This window comes from Miniopterus schreibersii, assembly GCF_964146895.1.
Source record: "Miniopterus schreibersii genome assembly, chromosome: 5".
NCBI lineage: Eukaryota > Metazoa > Chordata > Mammalia > Chiroptera > Miniopteridae > Miniopterus > Miniopterus schreibersii.
The window spans coordinates 16,892,753-16,914,981 of NC_138106.1; the positions used below are offsets into that span (position 1 = coordinate 16,892,753).

The 22,229-nt window shown below is 43.9% G+C and overlaps 2 protein-coding genes across 2 annotated transcripts in view; both read left to right on the forward strand.

Annotated features, from left to right (window-relative positions):
- The first annotated feature begins 566 nt into the window (after positions 1 to 566).
- MME (membrane metalloendopeptidase) overlaps positions 567 to 22,229 on the forward strand; it is a 578,791-nt gene continuing 557,128 nt past the window's right edge. Inside the window, exon 1 of the mRNA XM_081139397.1 lies at positions 567 to 578. The gene's annotated coding sequence lies outside the window, so the exon portion shown is untranslated. The remainder of the gene's footprint in view (positions 579 to 22,229) is intronic.
- The window catches only part of ARHGEF26 (Rho guanine nucleotide exchange factor 26), a 101,931-nt gene continuing 97,952 nt past the window's right edge, over positions 18,251 to 22,229 (forward strand). Inside the window, exon 1 of the mRNA XM_081138078.1 lies at positions 18,251 to 21,009. Coding sequence (XP_080994204.1) covers positions 19,945 to 21,009 — 1,065 coding nt within the window. The 5' untranslated portion in view covers positions 18,251 to 19,944. The remainder of the gene's footprint in view (positions 21,010 to 22,229) is intronic.

A 22,229-nucleotide genomic window follows, 5' to 3' on the forward strand; every position in this document is an offset into this window, starting at 1 on the left:
GAGAAAATACTTCTTGGTTTAATGCAGTTCTCTTGTCCTAAGTCTCTTCTTTCCTCTCTGTCTTGGGAGGATGCTCCTGACAAGATCTCTGCACACACTAGACAGGCAAAGCACATAAGGGTCACTGGAGTTCTGAATTCTTTTGTTATTCCAGCTCAAACATTTATCTGTGGTTCCTGCCTGGATTTTAGCCCCTTAGGACCACTCACTTTACATGGGGTTCTGGGGCCTGCTGCCTGCCTGCATGGACTCCTGACTCTCTGTCTGGCTCTGAACTATTACTAACTCTAGTGGACACTGCTTGGCTTTTATTTTTTTGTACGCCCATGTCTTTTCTCCCTATTACTGGTAGCAGCACCCTGGTTTCCTTTGGCAACTCACCTGTTTCTCATTTAGCCCATAGGGTCCTGGGAATTCTGGCCAGTCCTAGCAACTTACCCCCTAATTGCTGGAGCAGTTAGGACCAAGATAGAACACAATGTGAGTCAAAGACAGCCAGGCCCCAGGTGTTTGCTGGACTTGGCAGAGGAGACTTTCTCGTTCTTTCAGTTGTAAAGCTTCAGTTGCCAGAGGCCACTGTTAAAGAAATACCTGACTGAGCCCTGGCCTGGGGGCTCGATTGGTTGGAGCGGCATCCAGTACAGCAAAAGGTGGTGGGTTGGACTCCCTGTCAGGGCACATACCTAGGTGGCGGGTTCGATCCCCTGTTGGGATACCTATGAGAGGCAACTAATCGATGTTTCTCTCTCACATCAATGTTTCTCTTTTTCCCTTCCTCGCTTTCTAAAATCAATAAACATATCCTCAGGGGATAAAAGAAAAAAAAAAAAAAAGGCTGGCTGAGAGTGAAGCCAGTATTGTAAAGTATAACAGAAAGATAGAAAAAACAAATTTCTGAGGACTCTATTGAGCAGCTGGATCCAACAGCACCTGAAGACTAAATAGATCTCCTACTGAATCTTTCTGTATGTAAGCCAATAAATTCTCTCTTCTTTTAGCCTGGTTTTGATTTTCAGTCATCTATAACTGAAAGTCCTAATACCTCTGAAGTCTGTCAGCCAATCGAGTCTTCTGACTCACTTTTAGTATTACCCTTCGAGTATTGGCTGCCTTCCAAGATCATATTTCTATCTTTACTCCCACCATTGATAATTGAGTTTACTATGAAGTACAAACTAAATCCACCTGCTTTCTTAGATCTGCTACATTTATAGTAATTGTGGCAATTTACTCTGTGTTTATAGACTTCCACACTCTAAAGCACATGGTAAAAAAAAAAAAAAAAAAAATTCAAGTAAGTTGAATCCACCACTTTCCTACCATTTGTTTTTGTTTTTTTTCAGGTTTTAAAACTTTTTATTTGCATATTAAAAAATTGTGCATTCCAATAATTAAAATCATTTTAACAACAAAAAAATGGCACTCTGATTAAACTGCATTGTACAGCCTGCAGGACCAGCTTGGTTCTTACTCTAGATTTCACTGTCATCCCACCCAGCTTGTCCCTACTGTTTCTGAAGGACACTGCCTTTAACCATATCTTCTCACAATCTCCACGCTGCTGCTGCTACCCCTCCTACTGATAACGATAATAACAACAGCAAGAAAAACAGCATTTATTGAGCATCTACTAAGTACCAGGCACAATACCATTAGTGGGTTGTGTTTGGTAGGTTGTATGTAACCTTCATTTAAAAAATTAAAATGGAATAAAATGTAGTAGATCAGAATAGGAAGAAATGGAATTGTATAGGAAAAAAAATATCCAAAGTAGCAAGAATAAATGTTGGTTTGGAAATTTTTCTCTCCATTTATATTGTGTGTCTATGTGTGCATATGAGGGCCGATTTGCAATGTAAAGCATATTTTTTCATGTGAGCTGTGATGTCAAAAGTAACTTTGTCCAAAGGCCCATAGATAAGTAAGTAACAGAGCCAGCTCTGGATCCAGGCATGTAGCTGCCAGATGACTGTCTCAAACATATGTCATTTATAAATAAGGAGATGAAGTTCAAAGAAGTTAAGTAATGTGAGAAAAAATAAGATAATGCCTACCATATAAAACTGTGATGATTAAATCAGATAATACAACTGTCTAGTATATACTAAAGCATAATAAAAGTTAGTTAATAGTAAATCACTTGGAAGTTGTTTTTTCATGCAGCATTATATTATAAACAAATTTTCCATTTCTTTAAATACTCTTTTACAACAGCATTTTAAATGCCTGTGGTGTAGTTCTTTGTTTGTATTTGTAATAATCTCTTTCTCTGCCCAGCCAGTCTTATATTGTGAGGCGCTTAGGTTGTTTCCATCTTTTTCTATTTATAACAGCAGCTAACAGCATATAGCACAATCTCCATGTATAAATATTTCCTTAGGATACATTCTGAGAAGGGGAACGGCTAAGTTAAAGGTCATGCACATTACAAACTTCAGAAAGTTTAAACCAATTTACACTTACCCCCAGTAATTGCTCCCAGTCTGACGTTTGTAAAAATGAGGGATGATTTGTCAGGAGCTTTCTAATGACTTAAAAACCCATTTTTAGGGCAAATTACTGGTGTCAGGGTAAGACCAGTTAAGCTGGCTTGTGCAAAACTCACCAAAGCGTTCCCGGGCCTCCTCTCCCACGCCCCGCAGCCGCATCTCAGGCCTGTCCACGCACCTGCCCGTCTCCTTAGAGCAGCGGTGCCCACCGGCTAACGTTTTGACCCACGAGGGACCGCACGCAGCAAGGCAGGCCTGTAAGACTATAATGAGCTGAAAAATTCCTATGGCCTGGTGCGGGGCAGTGACGTCATAGCCGCCTTAACGTCAGAGCGCAGCGCGTGGCTCACCTGTGCGTGGCGCTGCGGGTGCAGACACACCTGCGCTTCTAGTCCTCTAACTGCGGAGCGTATGCAGCTATGGACAGTGCACGGTATTGATAATGACAATGGACAACTATGTGACTCGTTTATGTATTTATTACACTATACTTTTTACTGTTATTGCAGAGTGTACTCTTTCTACTTGCTAAAAAAGGTTGTTGGAAAACAGTATGTAGTGTTACACCAGCAGCAGCCTCATGCATCTCCTGTTTACCACGCCTCTCTTGATGGCATTATTTTCTCTAGGTTTTTATTTCATCTTGTGTCGTTTTAGACAGTCACGCGCTGTACAGGCGTGGCGCCTGGGAGAAAGAGGCCATACCACATAGCCTACGTGTGCAGCAGCTACACCGTCGAGGCGTGGGAGTTTACTCTGTGGCGTTCGCTCAGCTAATTGCCTATGGACGCATTTCTCACAACAGGTCCCCGTGGTCAACCAGCGCATGACTGTATTCTCAGTTTCCTCAGATAAACAATCATTCCTAACATCACTGGGTACAGTCTTCTGGACTGTGACCAAGCCTATCCTCTAAATGCCCAAGAACTGAGCAGAACCCTGTTTTATTTCCCAAACAGAGTCATACTGGGGGTGCAACAATATTGGTTGCTTACCTGCTTTAGTGGAGTCTGATAGCTATGGTGTGTAAATACCCAATATTTTTGCCCATTCCCATTCTTCTTTTAGCAGCATGCTCTTCCTTTCCCACTTCTTTTGTAGGGACCACCTCCCCAGCTCCATGTCCTGAGGAGGGCTTCCACCACAGTAATGCACCCTTCCCCTGGCAGGGGTAGAAACAAGACCCACTCGGAACCTATAAGAGTAGCATATTCTTCTGGACACGGACATTGGTGCAAGGGGCACACACAGGACGCAGGAAGGCCAATCAGACTCTCTCTAAGACTCATGCACCAAAGCTGTATCAGCAGCCAGGGCTAGGAAGACCTTGCAGGAGAAAAGGGGTTCGTTTCCTGGTGCTGTGCACTTGCTAGGCGGGCTCCTGCAGGGTAAGTGGGTGCTTTCTCCAGCACCCTGCTCCTGCAGCACGTGCAGCTCCTTAGGGCTCAGCTTTTGCAGTGCATGGCAGGCAGTAGCACCAGGAGGCCAGCAGCCACCCCCCCCACCCCCCCATCCCCCCCACCCCCCGCATGCACTCTCGCTTGCGGGTTTTGCGGAGGAGTGCTTCTACCTCCCGCAGCGCTGGCAGCTTCTCCAGCTGCAGCCTCCTACAGTGCTGTCGGCTCCTGCAAGGCGCTGAGCCTGCGGTGTGCAGCTGACTGAAGGACCCCACGGCCAGAAGCTTGTCCTGGCGAGGTTTGTAGCCGAGCGCTGCTCCAGTAAGACACCTCCCTGTGAATAGCTTGCCCTGGCACACTAGAGGGCACACTTTTGGCAAGTTCCAGAGGGCAGATTTCCAGCAAGTTCCACCAGCACAGCACCATAGAGACTTTTCTCTGCCATCCAGTGAGCCAGGCAGCACCCTCTTCAACAGGATCTGGATCTCAGTTCCTACCCTCCTAGGGGTAGGCTCTTGCTTGGGTGCTTCATCCCATTCCCAAGGGTAGTAGGTACTCCTTATATGTGCTCTTCCTGTTCTATACATTAAACTTTCCCTGCTCAAATTATGATGCGATTTACCCTCCTGAGTGGATCCAGACTGATACAATATGTGAGCACAACCATTTAATTCAAGAAGTTACAAAAGGAACCAAACCAAACCAAAAGTAAGAAAACAAAAGACATTGCTGAAGATCAAAGGAGAAATTAATAAATTAGAAAAGAGAAAGTCACTAGAATTGATAAATAAATTGGAGAAGCATTTGGAAAAAATGCTACATTTAAACGGCCATGTTAAATAAATAATGCACAAATGCAGAATATAAAAATGAGACAGAAAGTATAACTGACCTTAGAAACAGATGAGATTAAGGCGCTTAAGAGAAGAATTAAATGAATCTAGGATAATACAAAAACAAAAAAAACCTGACCAAAAAAACTACAAAATCCAAATAGATGAATAACTCCAGCAGGAATATAAAGAACTACCCTCCAAAAACCCTGGTTCAGGCAGTTTTGCTGTTGACTTTTCCAGCTTTCAAAAACAGGTCTTTTGCTACTTAAACTGTTTCAGAGGACAGAGAAGAAAGACAAGCTACTCATTCTCAGGCTCTCTAGGTCTCACAGTAAAGTACTGATGGTAGTGCCTGATGAGGTGGTAACACTAAGAGTTAATATAACAATGGATTCAGTGATGTATACACTGTAAGAGGAAAGGAGGGAAAGAAAAATTTGTCGAGGTCCCTATAACCAGTGCCCAGACACCAACTGTAAGACATGCCTCTGGCCATAAGTGTCCCCAAAGAAAACATGGGTTGTTGTTTTTTTTATAATTATAGAATGAAACAGACCTTTCTAAGTACAACGTAAAAGAAAATACCACTGAAACATTTTATTTAGATATGTATAGCAATGAACACATAAACATGGTCAAAAGACAACAAACTGGAAAAATATTTGCAAAACACATAATCTACAAAGGACTATTTTTCCAGCTATGCAAGGGGCTCAGATAAGAAAAGGAACAACCACCCGACATAAAAATGTGCAAAGAACATGAACAATCAGTTCATGAAAAAATATATATATACATTATACATGCACACATATACATGTTAGAACTTTGGCTAGGAGAAAAATCTCTTTTTGCTTGTTTAAATTCTATTTATCTTGTCCTCAAGAAAGCGTTCCAGTCTTCCCAGAGAACTCCTTTCGAATCCCTAACTTGATACTCAATATTAATATCCCCTCTATTCATATGGAAATACCAAGGATTTCTTCCTTTCTTTTTTTAATTTATCTTTATTGTTGAAAGTATTAGAAGTGTCCCATTTTCCCCCCCAATTGACCCCCTCCACTTCGCTCCCACCCCCTCCCCAGGCCTTCACCCCATTTTTGACTGTGTCCATGGGTTATGCTTATATGCATATAATTTCTTTGGTTAATCTCTTCCCACCCTCCACCCCCTTCCCTCTTTCCTCTGAAATATGATCGTCTGTTGCATGCACCAATGTCTCTGGATCTGTTTAGTTCGTCAGATTCTTTTGTTCATTAGCTTCTTCTTAAAGAAGACCCTTCAACATTTCATGTAGTGCTGTTCTGGTGGTGATGAACTCCTTTAGCTTTTTCTCATCTGTGAAGCTCTTTATCTGACCTTTAGTTCTAAATGATAGCTTTGCTGGGTAGAGTAATCTTGCTTGTAGTTCCATGTTTTCCATCACTTTGAATATTTCTTGCCACTCCCTTCTGGCCTGCAAGGTTTCTGTTGAGAAATCAGCTGACAATCGTATGGGTGCTGCCTTGTATGAAATTAATTGCTTTTCTCTTGCTGCTTTTAAGATACTCCCTTTGTCTTTAACCTTTGGCATTTTAATTATGATGTGTCTTGCTGTGAACCTCTTTGGGTTCCTCTTGTTTGGAACCCTCTGTGCTTCCTGGACTTGTAAGTCGATTTCTTTCCCCAGGTAGGGGAAGTTTTCTGTCATTATTTTTTCAAATAGGTTTTCAATTTCTTGCTGTCTTTTTTCCCCTTCTGGCACCCCAATAATAAAAATGTTGGCTCTCTTGAAATTGTCCCAGAGGCTTCTTATACTATCTTCATATTTCTGGATTCTTTTTTCTTTTTATTCTTCTGGTTGGGTGTTGTTTCCTCATGTTCCAAATCTCTGATTTGATTCTCAGCATCCTCTACTCTACTGTTGATTCCCTGTAAATTATTTTTCATTTCAGTTTGTGTAGCCTTCATTTCAAATTGGTACTTTATTATGTTATTGATTTTCTCAGTTGATTTTGTAATAGTCTTACTAATATCCTTGAGCATCCTTATAACCATAATTCTGAACTCTGCATCTGTTAGCTTGCTTGGTTCTATTTCATTTAGTTCTCTTCTAGAGATTTCTCCTCTTCTTTCCTTTGTGACATGTTTCTTTGCCTCCGCATTTTGGCTGCTTCCAGGTGTTTGTTTCTTTGTATTAGGTAGAACTGCTATGTCTCCTGGGATTTGTAGAGTGGCTTTGTGTAGTAGGTGTCCTGTAGGGTCCAGTGGCTCAGCCTCCCCAGTCACCTGAGCTGGGCCTTCTAGGTGTTCCCCTGTGTGGGCTGTGTGCACTGTCCTGTTGTAGTTGAGCCTTGGTTGCTGTTGGCGTCACTGGGAGGAATTGAGCCCCAGGCCAATTAGCTGTGAGGATCAGCTGCAACTACAGCCAAAGAGCTGCTGTGCTGGAGACACCCCTATGGAGCAGGATTTACTTCATGGAGCTTTGGTGTTCACCAAGTGCACCCCTTGAGTGTGTCACTCATGGATGTGGTAGGGTTGTAATCAAGCGTGGTCGAGTCTCACCACTGGGTGCACTGTCTCTGGGGCCTCCCGGGAGGAGCAAAGTCAGCCTCTGCCAGTGCCGTGCCCAGGGCCCCCCAGCATGAGCTACACAGCAAACTGTAGCTGGCTGCTCCTTGTGCTGGGCTTGGAGGTGCCCAGGAGAGGCCAAGCTATGAGCCAATGCAGCTGCCGCTAGTGCCAGGCCTGGGGCCGCTTATCAAGCCGTATGGGGCAGCTGCTGCTTGTTTGAGAGATTTTAGGAAAGTCCTAAGCATGAGGCTCGAGAGGCCACTTGCACAGAAAAGCCCCTGGAAAGGGCCTGGATGAGCTGCAGGTGGGGGGGCGGGGCCTCCGGGAATCACAGGGCGGGGCCTAAGGTGCGAGTCAGGTGCTGGCGACTCAAATATGGCGCCTGCCTGCCGGCTGTGTGCGGGGAGGACTCGCCACAGGAGCCATGGCCTCCGCCAGCCCTTCTGCCGGGGAGGAAGCCGCCCTCCGCCTCTCGCCCGGATCTCAGGCAGGTTAGTTCCCCCCCGAGTGTCCCGGGTCCCTTCAGGCTGCTGCCCGGCGCTGGGCTCAGAGGGAGCGAGTCCGTGCGCGGGCCCTTTGAGAGGAGCTGCTGGGGCTCCCGCAGCCTCCAGGACCCTCAGGGACAGTCCCCGCTGGTTTCACAGCCCGGAGTTGTGGGGACATCTCTTCTCGGCCCTGGAGCCCTGGGCTGGGGCCTGCTGTGGGGCTGGGACCCCTCCCTCCTCCAGGAAGCCCCCGCCACCGAGACTCCCTCCCGGGTTTAAACCACAGCACCGGGTGTGGGCCCGAGGCCGTGTCTCCCCGATCCAGCCCCAATTCACCCGTGTCTCGGCCCCTCCTACTGGTCTCGATGCTCCTTCAGTTCCCTCCTTGTATGGCTTCTGTTCAGCCAGATGTCAGGAGGCTCTGAGTGATGGTGGTTCTGTGTTTTAGTTGTAATTTTGATGTAGTTGCGGGAGGCGGCGGGTGCAGCCGTTACCTGCACCATCGTCTTGCTTCCTCCCCAAGGATTTCTTTAAACAAGTATCTGCATGTGAAACAGCTAACACTACCCAATGTGAAACAAACAATTTCTCAAAGTGAGATCTAAGGGCCACCTGCTTCAAAATCACCTGGATAGGTTACAGAGAGCAAATTCATGGGCCCTGTCCCAGGCCAAGGAATGAAAATCTGGACCAGGGGACAAGGGTGGCTTAGACAGGAACCGACTTTGAGTGCTTTGAAGATGCTTCTCAGATGATTCATACTTGCACTTGATGTTGAGAATCCTACTCCTGTGAATCAATAATAAAATATTTGCCTTCATTCTGTATAGACTTCACAAGGTGTTTTCCACAAGCACTTTCTAATTCTGTGCTCACACCCAATCCGGGTGATTGTCAGGTCTAGTGTGTCCGCCCCACTTAAAGATAAGGAAACGAAACCCAGGAATATTTAGGGACTTGCTCAGAGACTCACCTAGAAAATGGTAGAGCTCAGATTTGATTGTCTTTCCACAACTACAAACTCTGTCTCCACCCCACTCATAAAAACCCCCTACAATTCATATTTCTTCCTCCAGAATGCCTGGCTCTATAAGGTAGGAGCTGATTTCACAGATGTGGAATCTCACAGCCAGAGAGGTACATGATCATACAGCTGTTGCTAAAAGAGGGCAGGGCCAGGAACATATACTAGGAGACAGCAACAGAGTTAGAGAAACACTTCGAGATGAGATAGCGAAATTACAAAGCAAGGGAGGCACTGGCTGCAACACTTAACCTGAATTGAGCGCACATTTATAAGCGGTTTAAGGACAACCAGGCCACAGGCACTCTGGCACAAGAAGAAGCAGTTGTCCTCAGGCCAGAGACAAGGAGCCACATACATCACCCAGAGCCTCTGCCTCCCTCGATTCCTTCCTCTGAAGGATCACAGGGTTCTGCAGCCCCTTTCTGCCCAGATGCTTGAGAATCTCTGTGGCAGCTTAACTTGCTCCCTTGATCCACAGCCAGGCCTAGGAGTCTCAGTGTACAGACCCCATAGAGGTTCTGGTAGCCTTAGCCTCAGACGTGCCCAATCATCTCTATGTCAGGGACTTCATGTCACTCTCTGAATGTGTCCCTGGCTTCACAGTCTACCCTTCACCTACAAAGCCTTTCAGTGACTCTATATGCACCTCTCCCCACAAACCCCTTGACACCTCAGCCCTCGGGTGAAGCTGGCTGTGTAGATGCAAACTATCCCAGTGCAGGTACATTTCCAAATTGCTACAAGAGCCCGTCCACGAAAATGACCTACTGATCCCTTAGGGAAACCTTAACAATTCCCTATGGCAACTGTATGTTGGTGAGACTCCTCTATATTTTTGCTCGAAGGCAGTTTGTTTTTTTTCATTGTTGTGTAGAATTCCATAGTGAGGCTACCACATTTTTAAATCTATTCTTCTATTGGTTGATAGTTGGGTAGTTTTTCATTTAGGCATGTTGCAAATGTTGCTGCTAGGTTAATGAATTTTTCTCTGATGCCTAGGTGTGAAATTGCTATACAGCTTTAGAAGATAATGCCAAGGAGTTCTCTATACTGGATTAACCAAGTTACTCACTCGCAGACAATATATGAGAGTTCCTGTGTGCTCAAGATCCTCACCAACATTTAGTATTGTGAAACTTCAACATTCTGGCCAATCTGTTGACTGTGTGGTTTTAATTTTCATTTCTTTCATGACTAAATGAAAGAGCACTTTTCATATCATTTTGGCCATTAGAAGTAACTCTTATATGAAGTGTGTGTTCAAGCATTTTGCCAGTTTTTCTGATTGGAATGAGTTCTTTACATATTTTAAATATCAGTCCTTTGCCAGTTATATGTGTCACAAACATTTTCGTAAATTCTATTGCTTGTTTTTCATTCTTTATGGTGTCATTTCATTAGTTAATTTTTTTTAAAGAACATATTTACTCCTCAGGAAATAAACGATTTGTTTTCTCACTTTAAGAGACTAGAATAAGTGAATGTTTAGAGGAAAGTGATTGAAGACTACACATTCTGTATCACATTCTTCTGTAATGTTTGAACTTTTGTAAAGATCATGCATTCTTTTACTCAACAAATATTGATTGAGCACCTAGTATGTGCTAAGAACTGCTCTAGGTCCCAGGGATCTATTGCTGAACAAAAGAGAGAAAGACTTCTGGTCTCACAGAACTTGCAAGGTGGGATTCAATATTGCTTTAATTAAAAATATATATGTAATATATATTCTTATTTAATTTCTATCAAACTTACATTTGAGCCTTTTAATATCTGTATATGGCCCAAAACTCAGAGTAAACATTTTAAAAGTTAAGCAAAACTGTTTTGTTAAGGATTAGTATTGATTTGTCATTGATTTCAGCAGCAAATTTTTCAGAAAGCAAGCTGAAACGTAGGATCTCCCTAACAGATACAGATTATGCAAAACCATATAAAGACATTTATTTAAAAACACCTTATTATAATGAGTCACCTTGAATTAAAGATGCAAACATTGTAAACATGGGTTAGATTCTGAACTGAACTTGTCTGCAGTCATAATTTGAAAACTTTTGTGTCAGAAATACACACATAGCCAAATAAATCAGCGCGTACACAGTGTAAGAGAGCAGGTATAACTCATTTTTATTCTAGACCCTCTCACTCTAGTCCTCTCCCCACCAGGTAGCCCCAGTTAGTGGCTTCTGTGTGAAGGTGTTCAGGAGATGTTTAGTCGTGTGCAAACACATGGGAGCGATGTGTGCATTCTGTGTTTTAACTATTTTGTGCTGCTGGGTGAAGTTAACAAGCAGGGGCTGCTGGTTTCGGGTATAGGGATGAGGGGCTGTGATCTGAATTGAAGACCAAGTGACAGGCTCTCCCAAGCTCAGACCTGGGCCAGGGAAAGCTGGAAGGCAGGGCCTTGACAGAGCCTCTGCAGCCCCAGGTGGGCTCTTCATGCTGGAGCAAGGGTCAGAGCATTGTCTGGCAGCTTCATGGAGGCGGCAGTGCCCTTTAGTGGATCGCTGGTTGTAGCCCAAGCTTCAGAATGAACATTTGTGTAGAAGACTTCACTTACCTTCCTTCTCCCCTTAAAAATACGACTGCTGATGTCACACTACTCTACTTCCTCCCAGATTTATAAGCACTTCCCTCCCCTCTCCATGCACCATTATATTCTGTGGCAACCCCACTCATACATGCTCAACCTTTCCTCCCCCTGCCCTCCCCTCAATTTAGCTTTCCTGGGTACAACCTTGGGGTGATTCCTTGCCTCCTTCCATGACCTCCTACCTTCTGTTACCTACACCTTTGGTTTCCTATGCTTAAGGCTTGCTTGTAGGCTCAATAACCAGTGCCCTGGGAAAGGTACTTTAGATCCATAAATTCCATAACTTGGAGGGATCAAGTTAATATATGTGATGCATATTTTATAAATATTCCTCAGCTCTGCACTTCAAAAGTCTCTCTAAAATAGGGTTGCCAGATTTAGCAAATAAAAATACAGGATGCCCAGTTAAATTTGAATTTCAGATGACGAATAACTTATGAGTATAGTATTATGTCTGATGCAATCTTTAATCTGTATTTAATTTGCCAACCTATTCCAAAACCAGTTCAGTAATGACATGAAACAACCCTTCTAATCTGCATGTCTTTGCCCTAAAAACAAAGTTCTAATCTTCCCTTCAATGACTGTGGCCCAAGCACAGCAAAACACCCCACCAATTTCAAAACTGGACATTTTGAGTAGTCTTGGGCCAGCTCAGGAAGCATTTCAAAGTGGTTGCTAGGTGGCAGATCTCAACTCTGGAAAGCATTTTTCAAATTCTATTAGTATTGCTTGGTGAGAGTAGCTTGATAATGAGCCCAAACGTGTATGATTTATAGAGCTTTACTCTGTTACCATTTTTCTTCCAACTTAAAATCTATGGCAAAACTAAGTTTAAATAACACTTCTAAAAAGCTTTGTCTTTTGAGCCAAATGCCAGAATGTCTAGGTAAACACAGAATTAAGTAATCACAGGCCTAATTTATTTCAGCTATTTTTCCCTGCCGAATTTTTGAGATAGGTAAGACTGGATTTCTTCCAAACCAATCTGGGCAAGAGAAAACTTGAAAGTATTGGCTAGTTTTAAGTATTCCCACATGATTGCTAATACAGTTTTACCTGGAAAATGGAGTGCACACAACAGAATATTTTATCTTGAGCTCTTCTGCAATTACCAGACTCTGCAGACAAAAGGAACAGTGTGGCATATTCAGATACTTCTTTGCTCAAATTACTTAAATTTCATGAAATGTTGTGATTCTGCATAGTGTCCTGATAATCCAGGAAAAGAGCAGGATCCAGGAAAGCACAGAAAAGAAGTGAAACAGACACTGAAACATAATCACCAAAGGAAATTAGTGATAGTGATGATGGTTCCCTTAACCCAATTTCTCCCAAAAGGAACAGAATTCTGCTTAAAGCATGTTCATGCGTGATTTCACCATTAAGATTGTATTAAGAGCAGACTTTAAGTTACACATAACAGAATTAAACCATACCTGCATCTTTGTTCAATAAAGTGTTCTCTTTTACTATTTACCTTTCCCAGGAATGCAAGAATGGAAACAAAGCAAAGAATTATGGAAACTGAGAGCTGAAAGGACCTTTTTTCTGCTTATTAGTGCTCAGATTTTGCCCCCCAAAAAATTAATTTAAATGTTTATCAACAGGTAATTTGCTCAGAAATTATGTAATATTAGATGGGGTGTATGAATTTGCCAGTATTTGACTGCTTTTGACTTATAAAAATGGCAATTCCATTTGATTTTTCCTAATGCTACAAAGCCATTAAAAACCACATGCTAGTTCTATGAATATTGGCATGGAACCATATCCAAAGTAAATCATAAGATACAGAACACTGTTAAAGGATGCTAGTGGACGGGTATATGTGTCTAGTGTATGTGGGGATATATAAGCTTGTTTACGCTCATCATAAATCTGAAAATTTATACAATACGTAAAACAAACTGTTAACAGTGGATGACTCTAGAGAGCCAAGTAGGGAACTAGAGACATGAGTGGGAGATTTTTTTTTTACTTTTGTGCAATCCCAATTCTTACCACGTGAATGTATTAAAATTTTTTAAGCAAAAAAAAAGAACAACAAAAAAAAAACAAAACAAAGAAAAAGAAAAGAAAAGCCCAAGTACCAGGGAAACTACTGTTTAAAGAGGTGAAGGGCCTGTTTCAAGCCATGCAGTGACCTCAGACTAGATGGCATCGAAGAGAGTGGCTGCTCAATTGCTTATCTTATCCCCACAATGCAAAGGACAACAGTGAACAGTAGCTCCTGGGGCCTGACCAGTTCTGGGGATCACTCTCCACACTGGCCCCATGATTTACCTGGAATTGTATTCACTCAAGTTGAATGAAGAGCTTCTGGTCAAAGCGCTGTGTCCCTGGAGGTTCAATATATCAAATGTGAACCTTTCTCCCCTCAGCTGGGGATCAGCAGATTGGATGCTGCATGCAAGGAGAGTACGAGGACCGGAGGGAAGAAAGAGGCCCGTCCCCTCCTGAGCAAGTCTTACCATCTCCTTAGGTTCTGTCAAGGAGAGTCCTCTGAGCCATTTGCAACAAATTCTTGCTCTTTCTCATTACATTTTTTTTTTTAACCCTAGAATTAGAACAGAGTTTTATTCTAATTATTTGCTGTTCGAGATGGAGGATAAGTTAATAAGAAATTAGTTTTTGTACAATTATCTGTCCAGCTCCTCCCCCCTTCTGTGTCCCATTTTCCCTCAACCAATGGACTGGCCACATCAGATTATTCTACTCTGTATGAGTGCTTGTCAAACTGCACTGAGGAGGCGGAACAACTTCATTTTGCAGTTGAAGGAACTGTGGTCTTGCTGATTAAGTGGCTTGTCCCCATTCCCACAGTAAGAAAGCGGCAGACACAAACTGAATGAAACCCGGCTTCCTGACTTCCAGCCAAGTATCCCCAGCCTTGAAATAAAATTGCTTATTTCTCCCTTTCCCTCCAGGGACTGCCCTATTTTTCTCTTCGCTTTTACTGTCATGATTCCCACACTTGTGCTTAACTGTCTATACTAAGTTTTCACACTGCCTGCTTTCTCTAGAATCCTCCAAGTTGGATGCCATGCCAACCAAGGCTGAAGGGACTAGTTGAAAGGGCGCTGAGTGAGCAACACCATGAGCATTAGATGCCATGGAGGGCTTGTCTTTCCTAATGACTAATAGCAGGGCCATGTCAAGGATCATGTCTATTTTCTTTACCGCTGTAGCTAGCCAGGGCCTGGCACCAACCAGGAGCTAAATAAATATTAGCCGACTAACAGGAGAGCTGAGTTGCCTTTCCTTTCAGTGACTCTTCCTTTCTCAGGCTGCTGTGGTGCTCTTCTGAATTGGGTGACCCACCCTTGTCCTCTCCCTGATGTTAACTTGGGGTGTCACCACCAAATGATCATGAGGTTCATTACTGAAGCATTAAGGAGATAGAGAAAGAAACAGTCTGACACTGGAGTACTTCCGTTTTACTTGTAAAAACTATGAACACCAATGAATAATGGAATCACAGATAATGTGACAACTGCAATAGTTATGAGTCAGGTTGGTGCCAGATGGCATGGGTTCTTAATCTCTCTGTGTGTAGTTTCCTAGTTTATAAAATGTACACAATGGCAATTCCTACTTCATAAGGTTGTGTGATGATTAAGTTACTTAATACAGTTGAAACACTTCAAAGAGTGCTAGTATATTGTTCTTGAGGGTTTGATTTCTGGTTTGTGAAGTGCACGGGCTCAGGGGTCAACAGATTTGAGGTAAGATTCTGACTCAACCACTGACCAACAGAAGAACTTTTTGAGCCTCAACTTTTTCATATTTAAGTTGAGACAGGATTAAAGTGAGATTAAATTATGTATAATGAATAGCAGTGATTGACATATAATTGGCACTCAATAAATATCTCCAGCTATCCACCCATGTTTTTGTTCATATTGGAAAATCTCTGGGATACCCTTCTCGTCTTTTCCACCTCACAGTACTTAGGACTCTTCTAGCTCAGATGTGTCCACCTCCTTCACAAAGGCTGTCATAGAGCTTACCATGTTCCTTACTCAACTTGGGTGTCTCGTTATTATTTCAGTGTTTCAGATGTAGCTAATCAGCCAGGTTATGAGCTTTGGGAAGGCTTAGCCCAGTGCTCAACACTTAAATGCATCTATAAGTATTTGTGGAAAAAATAAATAAATAGAAAAGAAAGAAAGGAAGGAAGGAAGGAAGGAAGGAAGGAAGGAAGGAAGGAAGGAAGGAAGGAAGGAAGGAAAGAAAGAAAGAAAGAAAGAAAGAAAGAAAGAAAGAAAGAAAGAAAGAAAGAAAGAAAGAAAGAAAGAAAAAGAAAGAAAGAAAAAACTGTAAGGCAACAACACAAGTTAAATTGCACATACATATTAGCCTAATTATTATTCCAGACACATAATTGATGATCAATGCATATTTGTTTAGTAAGTCATGCAAAAATTGGTATCTCAGCCTCTGGTATCCTGCATTATACTATTGAGTATTTTAATAGTTCAATATATCATTGGGGCAATGGGTAAAGGTGATCAAAAGGTACAAACTTAAAGTTATAAGATAAATAACTTCTGGGGATGTAATGTACAGCATGGTGATTTTACTTAACAATACTGTATAGTATATTTGAAAGTTGCTAAGAGAGCAAATCGTAAACGTTCTCTTAAAGAAAGTTCTAGTAAAGAAAATTAATTTATAACTGTGAGGTGATGGATGGTAACTAAACTTATTGTGGTAATTGTTTTGCAGTACATATGTATGTAAAATCATTATGCTGTACAACTTAAACTAATATGATGTTATATGTCATTATATCTCAAGAAAACCAAAAAATAATTAAAATTTTTAAAAATTTAAAAAAAAAAAAAAATATATATATATATATATATATATATATATATATACCATTGGAATATATCACTTTTAAAAATATATATCTTTATTGATTTCAGAGGGAGGAAAGGAGAGGGAGAGAGAGAGATAGAAACATCAATGATGAGAGAGTCATTGATCAAGCCCGCAACTGGGCATGTGCCCTGACCAGGAATCGAACCCCGATCACCTGGATCCTAGATCAACACTCAACCGCTGAGCCATGCCCGGCCGGGAGGAATGTATCATTCTTAACAGTTTTACATACAGTATTTCTTCAGTTCTATGCACTTTGGTCCTACATTTTAACATCTCTGAAACTGGAATATGTCTTATTATTAAAGAAATAAGACATTGGCCAGGTGGCAGTAATGGCACAGCTGGCATTGCCTCTGAATTTGTGAACATGCTCATAACTATTTGAATTGTCATTGTGTCACTGAATTCAAAGCAATTTAGTACTATATGTGTAAGATTCATATGCCAAGAAATGCAATGAAAGGCAGCAGAAATTGCCAGATGTGTCATATTAGGTGAAAGAAATTCCAAAGAAATGAGGCTGATGTAACCAATTCATGTGTCATACAGGACTAGAGCTAAAGTGTTGAACTTCAATTTGTCAGAAATTTCCTTCTGGCCATAGAGAAGTTGCATAGCTTGTAATGACATATGATTCAGTTGAACAAGAAAACTGTGCTTTTAGTCACATAAGATAGTGCCAGCCTCATGCTTGCAGAATGAATGTCAGTGGCTGGGAAGCAAATCCCAGAGACAAGACTAGAACACCCTTTTAAGAAATTGTGCACTATTAATGATATGTGTGGAAAAACACATAGACTGATGCTCTGGGTTAAAACGGATTCAGAGCAATTAGACTCAGTGTACAGAATTTTTAGAAATACTTCAATTAATTTATGTTGCTTATACTTTTGTATATATGCAATTAACTGAAAAATCTATATCCAAGTCTAAAAACACCATTTCAATGAGTATAAAACAAAAATCCTATGTGATCACACATTGTATCATAGTTTAATTGGTAGCACTTTTCCTTTCTTGGTGGTACATACAATCAAAGATGTCTTGATTTGAATAGATACGATAAACTGAATGGAGGCTAAAATAGGCAGTGGGTCTCGAATTTCCAAGCTTCCCTTAGTGAAGAAACAGAGCTTGCTGTTTCGCTGTTGTTTTGGTGGGTATCATGTTGCTCAGGAATGAGGTAGGAAGAAACTAATTTCTTCATAATCATCAGTTATACTTGCTTGCAGAACCAACATAATTTTAAAAGAAGTTAGCTTCTCACATCATCACTTATCATGTCACAGATTGCATTCTGCATTAAGTAATATTTCATTTGTCATTAGTTAAGCATTTTTAACTTACATTTATTATATTTTTCCTATATAAAAATAAAATGTGTTAGTATGGAAAATGTCCTATATTTAAAAATTGGGTATGTGTTAGTATGTAATCAACCATATTTGGTCCAACTAACTTATTTGGTAAATGTCATTCTGAAATGTTTTCTCTTATAAAAATTTTGATGCCATTTCTTCTAGTTTACAAAACAATCTCAGATCAAAGTAATACATATTCAATGTATGGCATTTGATAAGTACAAAAAAAGAAGTATAAAGAAGCATGAAAAACATCTTACTTCTCACCACCCATGGATTTCCTCTTAATATTTTTGGCCATTTCAATGTATCTAGGGCAAAAACAAGCAGCCCAGCTTGCACACAGTGGATACTCACTATATCCCTGCTGAATGCATGAATGCTGAAAGAGAACTTGGAGAAAAGCCCATATGTCTTGCTAATAGAATTAATTATACAGTTCTTATGGTGTAAAAATCATTTGTCTTCCCAAGTTTGCCCAATTATCTCCTTGTAACAGGAAGTTGGCTAGGACACAACCAGCTTTCTAGTATTTGGCCAGGGAGCACTGTGGGAGGGATGGTCACTGTCCTCATTTCACTTCCCATTCATTCATTCCATCAGTCAGTCAATCATTCAACAAATATTTATTAAGTGCCTGCTATGTGCACAGAATACAGAGGGACAATAAGAATGACCCCTGCCCTCTTGCAGCATACAATCTGAAGAAGACAAGATAGATAAACATAAACACAAAATATATATGTATACATATATATGCAAACTGTGATAACCGTAGAAAAGAAAGAACAGGTGGCTGGCAAAATAAATAAGCGGGGCCCAGATCTGATTGGGATGGGGTCAGGGAAGGCCTCTGATGGAGTGACAAGACAGAGGGTCAAGAAGGAACTAAAGGGAAGGTTCTCTGAGGCTGTAAAACTTTAAGTGGGTGGAGACTAAGATTAGTGAAGGAAGAAGTGATGGGGGAAAGACTGGACTGCAGAGGTAGGCACGTCATCCAGGGCCTCGTAAGCTAGGGAGAGGATTTTGAATTTTATTCTATGTATGCTTGGAAACAAATTTTTTTCGTAATTTAAATTGCGCTTATTCTTAATAGGTAACATCCACAATCCAAAGCATACTAGGTCCAAGGATTACTGAATGCAAACTCTCCCTCCCTCTGGTTTGCTAGCCTCCCAGTTCTCTCCGAAGCTGCCTGTGTGCATGCCTCCGGAAACACGCCAGGCGCAAACAAGCGAACCTATGGTTCATATTATAAGGTATTTTAAGCGGAGAAGCGAGGCCATCGGATTTGTTTCAAGACAGCCCGAACGCCGAGAGCGCACTGGCGTTCTGCGGTTGGAGCTGCGCCCCGCGGCTCACGCACTGCACAAACGCGACTCGGCCGGCCATCTCCGCGTCTACCCGGGAGATCCCCTCGCCGCGCTTAGTAAATTGCGTCCCCGCAGGGATCCTACGCCGGTTCCCACGCTGCGCCTCCGACAGCCACCCCGCGCCGCCCGCGCGTCCGGGCGCCGCTGCCGCCTCCGGCCGAACCTCCCGCTCGGAACCCGCAGCTCGGCACCCAGCCCAGGTGTGCTGGTCGGTTTGAAACGCAGGCTGGATCAAAGGCTGCCTGGAGGGGAGGGGAGGCGGCGGGAAAGAGGCGGGCCTGGGCGGGGCCAAGGCTGAGGCGGGGCCAAGGCTGCGGGCGGGGTGGGGCTGGGGGCGTAGCCGGAGTCTCAGTTGGCTGCCGAGCTCTCCAGAGCTCCCGCCGCGGCGCCTCGGTCCCGCGTCCCCGGGCCACCCACGGGGCGGTGGGCCCTCGTTGGCCCCCAGCTCTGCAAAGCCCCGAAGGTAAATCCACCTAGGAGCTGGGCAGTTTGCGCACGAGGGAGCCGAGGACTGGGACGAGCGGCTGGATGGCGTCGGAGTGGAGCGCCCCGCGGCGAGTTCCCCAAGAAAGCTGAACTTGTCCCAAGTTTCTTGTGCATCAGCCTGCACCCGGCGAATTGGTGGCGACCTTTTCGCGTGCGGGTGGTCTCCGGGCGCTGCAGAGACAAGGAGGTAATTGGATTAATCCGCCTGGGCGCAGCGCAGATTTTGTTGGGGACTGCGCCGCGCGGTGGGCGCAGTTTTGCCCCAGAAAGGGCGGGTAAGTGACACGGAGCTGCTGTGTCCCGCGCAGCAGCGGCGTGACCGCCGGGCTCGGCGTGCATCGTCTCCGCGAGGCGTGCCGGCTGTGCGGAGTCAAAGTTCCATGACTTCTCTGCTCTTTAGGCAAGTCTAGCTGGGTACTGTTCCTCGCGGGGCTCACCCCAGGGCTTCGCAATGGAGGGCGAGAGCCAAGTGAATTTTTCTAGCAACAGTTTAACCCCTTCGTGGCGGAGGCGGTCGACCCCTCAGCCCCAGATGCCGGGCCGGAGCAAGCCAAGACCCCAGTCTTACCAGAGCCCCAGCGGGCTGCTGATCACGGATTTCCCGGTGGAGGACATAGGGACGCTCCCCGCCGTGCAGACTCCCGCCCAGGTGCCCACCGCTTCAGACGGCAGGACAGTCCAGAGGAGCCCTCTGCTTCTGTGCGCCCAGCGCAGGGCGGTGACCAATGGGAGGACGGTCTCCCCGGAGTACAGGGCTGTCTCTCCTCGGCTCAGACGGCTCAAGTCACCCCAGGCCCTCAAAGGGGCGTCGGGCAGCTCCCCGAAATCCCCAGCGAATGGTACGGCGACTTCGCCCGCGCCGCAGCGGCTGCGCCCCCCGCGGACTCCTAACGCCCCCGCCCCCTGTAGCCCGGAGGTAGACCCGCCGGGATCGGCGGCCAGCCCCCCGCCTTCGCCCGCCGCAAATGGGCTCCCTCCTAATACCGACTCCCCAGGCTCCGGTTTGCAACCCGGCCAGACGGCGAAGGACCCGGAGCGGGGACCCTCGCCCCAGAATAGGCCTTTGGAACAAAAACTCCCCCTCCAAAGGCTGCCCTCACAGGACAACGAGCTCCCGGAGAATCCTTCCGTGGTTTTGAGCACAAATAGCCCGGCTGCCCTCAAGGTGGGGAAGCAGCAGATTATTCCCAGGAGCCTGGCCTCGGAAATTAAAATAAGTAAGACCAGCAGTCAGAATGTGGAGCCCCACAAGAGACTCCTCAAGGTGCGCAGCCTGGTGGAGGGCCTGGGAACGGCCCTGGGCCCGCCGGAGGACGCGGGCGAGGCCGAGAACGACCTGGACAGCCCCGGGTCACTGCGCAGAGGCTTGCGGTCCACGTCCTACCGCAGGGCCGTGGTCAGTGGCGTTGATTTTGACAGCCCTACCACCTCGAAGAAGAAGAACAGAATGTCCCAGCCGGTTCTGAAAGTAGTGATGGAAGACAAGGAGAAGTTTTCCAGCCTTGGAAGGATAAAGGTAAGAGTGGGCAGGAGTGCCGCGTGTCACCGACCAAGCCAGGTATTCACTAAGTCCAAAGCCAAGGTGCTGGAGTGGGGAGGAGGGGCGCGCAGGAAGCCAGGCGTCACTGCTCTCGAGCTGCGCTGCTTGTTGATCAAACCTGTGCACATCTATCTCTTGGCCATTCTATTGTTGGCAGGCACAGTCCAGGTTAATGCAGCTTTGTGGGAGGAAGTGAAACTCTTATCACTGTGTTAACTTTCTAAGCTCAGACAAAATCTGGGGGCAAATGCGAAAAAAAATACAGCAAATATTGGCTGCGTGGGTGCTGAACACTTTTAATGCAGGTAAACTGCAAAGGGAGTGGAGAGCAGGTCTGGATTTGCACTCTTGCCTCTGGTCAAGCTGTCTGGTGCTTGTTTAGAGGTGTCTGTCAGTGGTTGCTGATTCATCACAGCTGATTAGGGAAAATGCTGATTTTCCTTTGAGCCTATTGATCATTTTAATCATTTACATTCATTATTTAATTTTTTGAGTGGGGATCACATAAATACCTCAGGTAAAATGTGAATTTTAAAATTAGGTGCCAGAAAAAACAAAAGGCACAAGTAGTCTGTCATCTTTGTTGTTACTTGTTTCTGTCAACTTGGCCTTTGGTTGTATTTCATTCCTGTTTTGTGCCCATTTATACTTGAATGCATTTAACAAAACTTAGGTTCCAGTGAACTGTGTGTTATTGCTCCCTGATAGAGGCCTAAAAGCTGTAATTGGTAAAACATTGCCAAATATGACATAAAGAAATAGGGAAAACTAGAGAAGGGGGTTTTGGAGTGTGCATGTGCTGCCTTCTCCAGAAGTGAGACAGATCTGAGCAGTAGGTCAGAAATTCATTTTGGCAGCAACATCTTTTCTTGATTAATCGGAGAACTGGAACCAGTCTATATAAATTTCACATATGTAATACATAAGCAACATGTTTTATTTTAGATCCTATGGCCTTAGAGAAATTACATAACATTTTATGTTGTTTTTTTCTTTCCCAACTCTGCAAGTAAAGCAAAGTTCAATTTAACAGTGGTGGTGAATCATGAGTAGTGAAATGAGCTGAACTTGCTGGTCATTCGAGGATTCTCAAACTATTTCAACAGGGTGTGAGGGACACAGTACATTTTATTTCACTGTTTTAGTGAATTGTAGTAGTCATATGAGTGAACCACTCCAGGGATCATCTGCTGTAT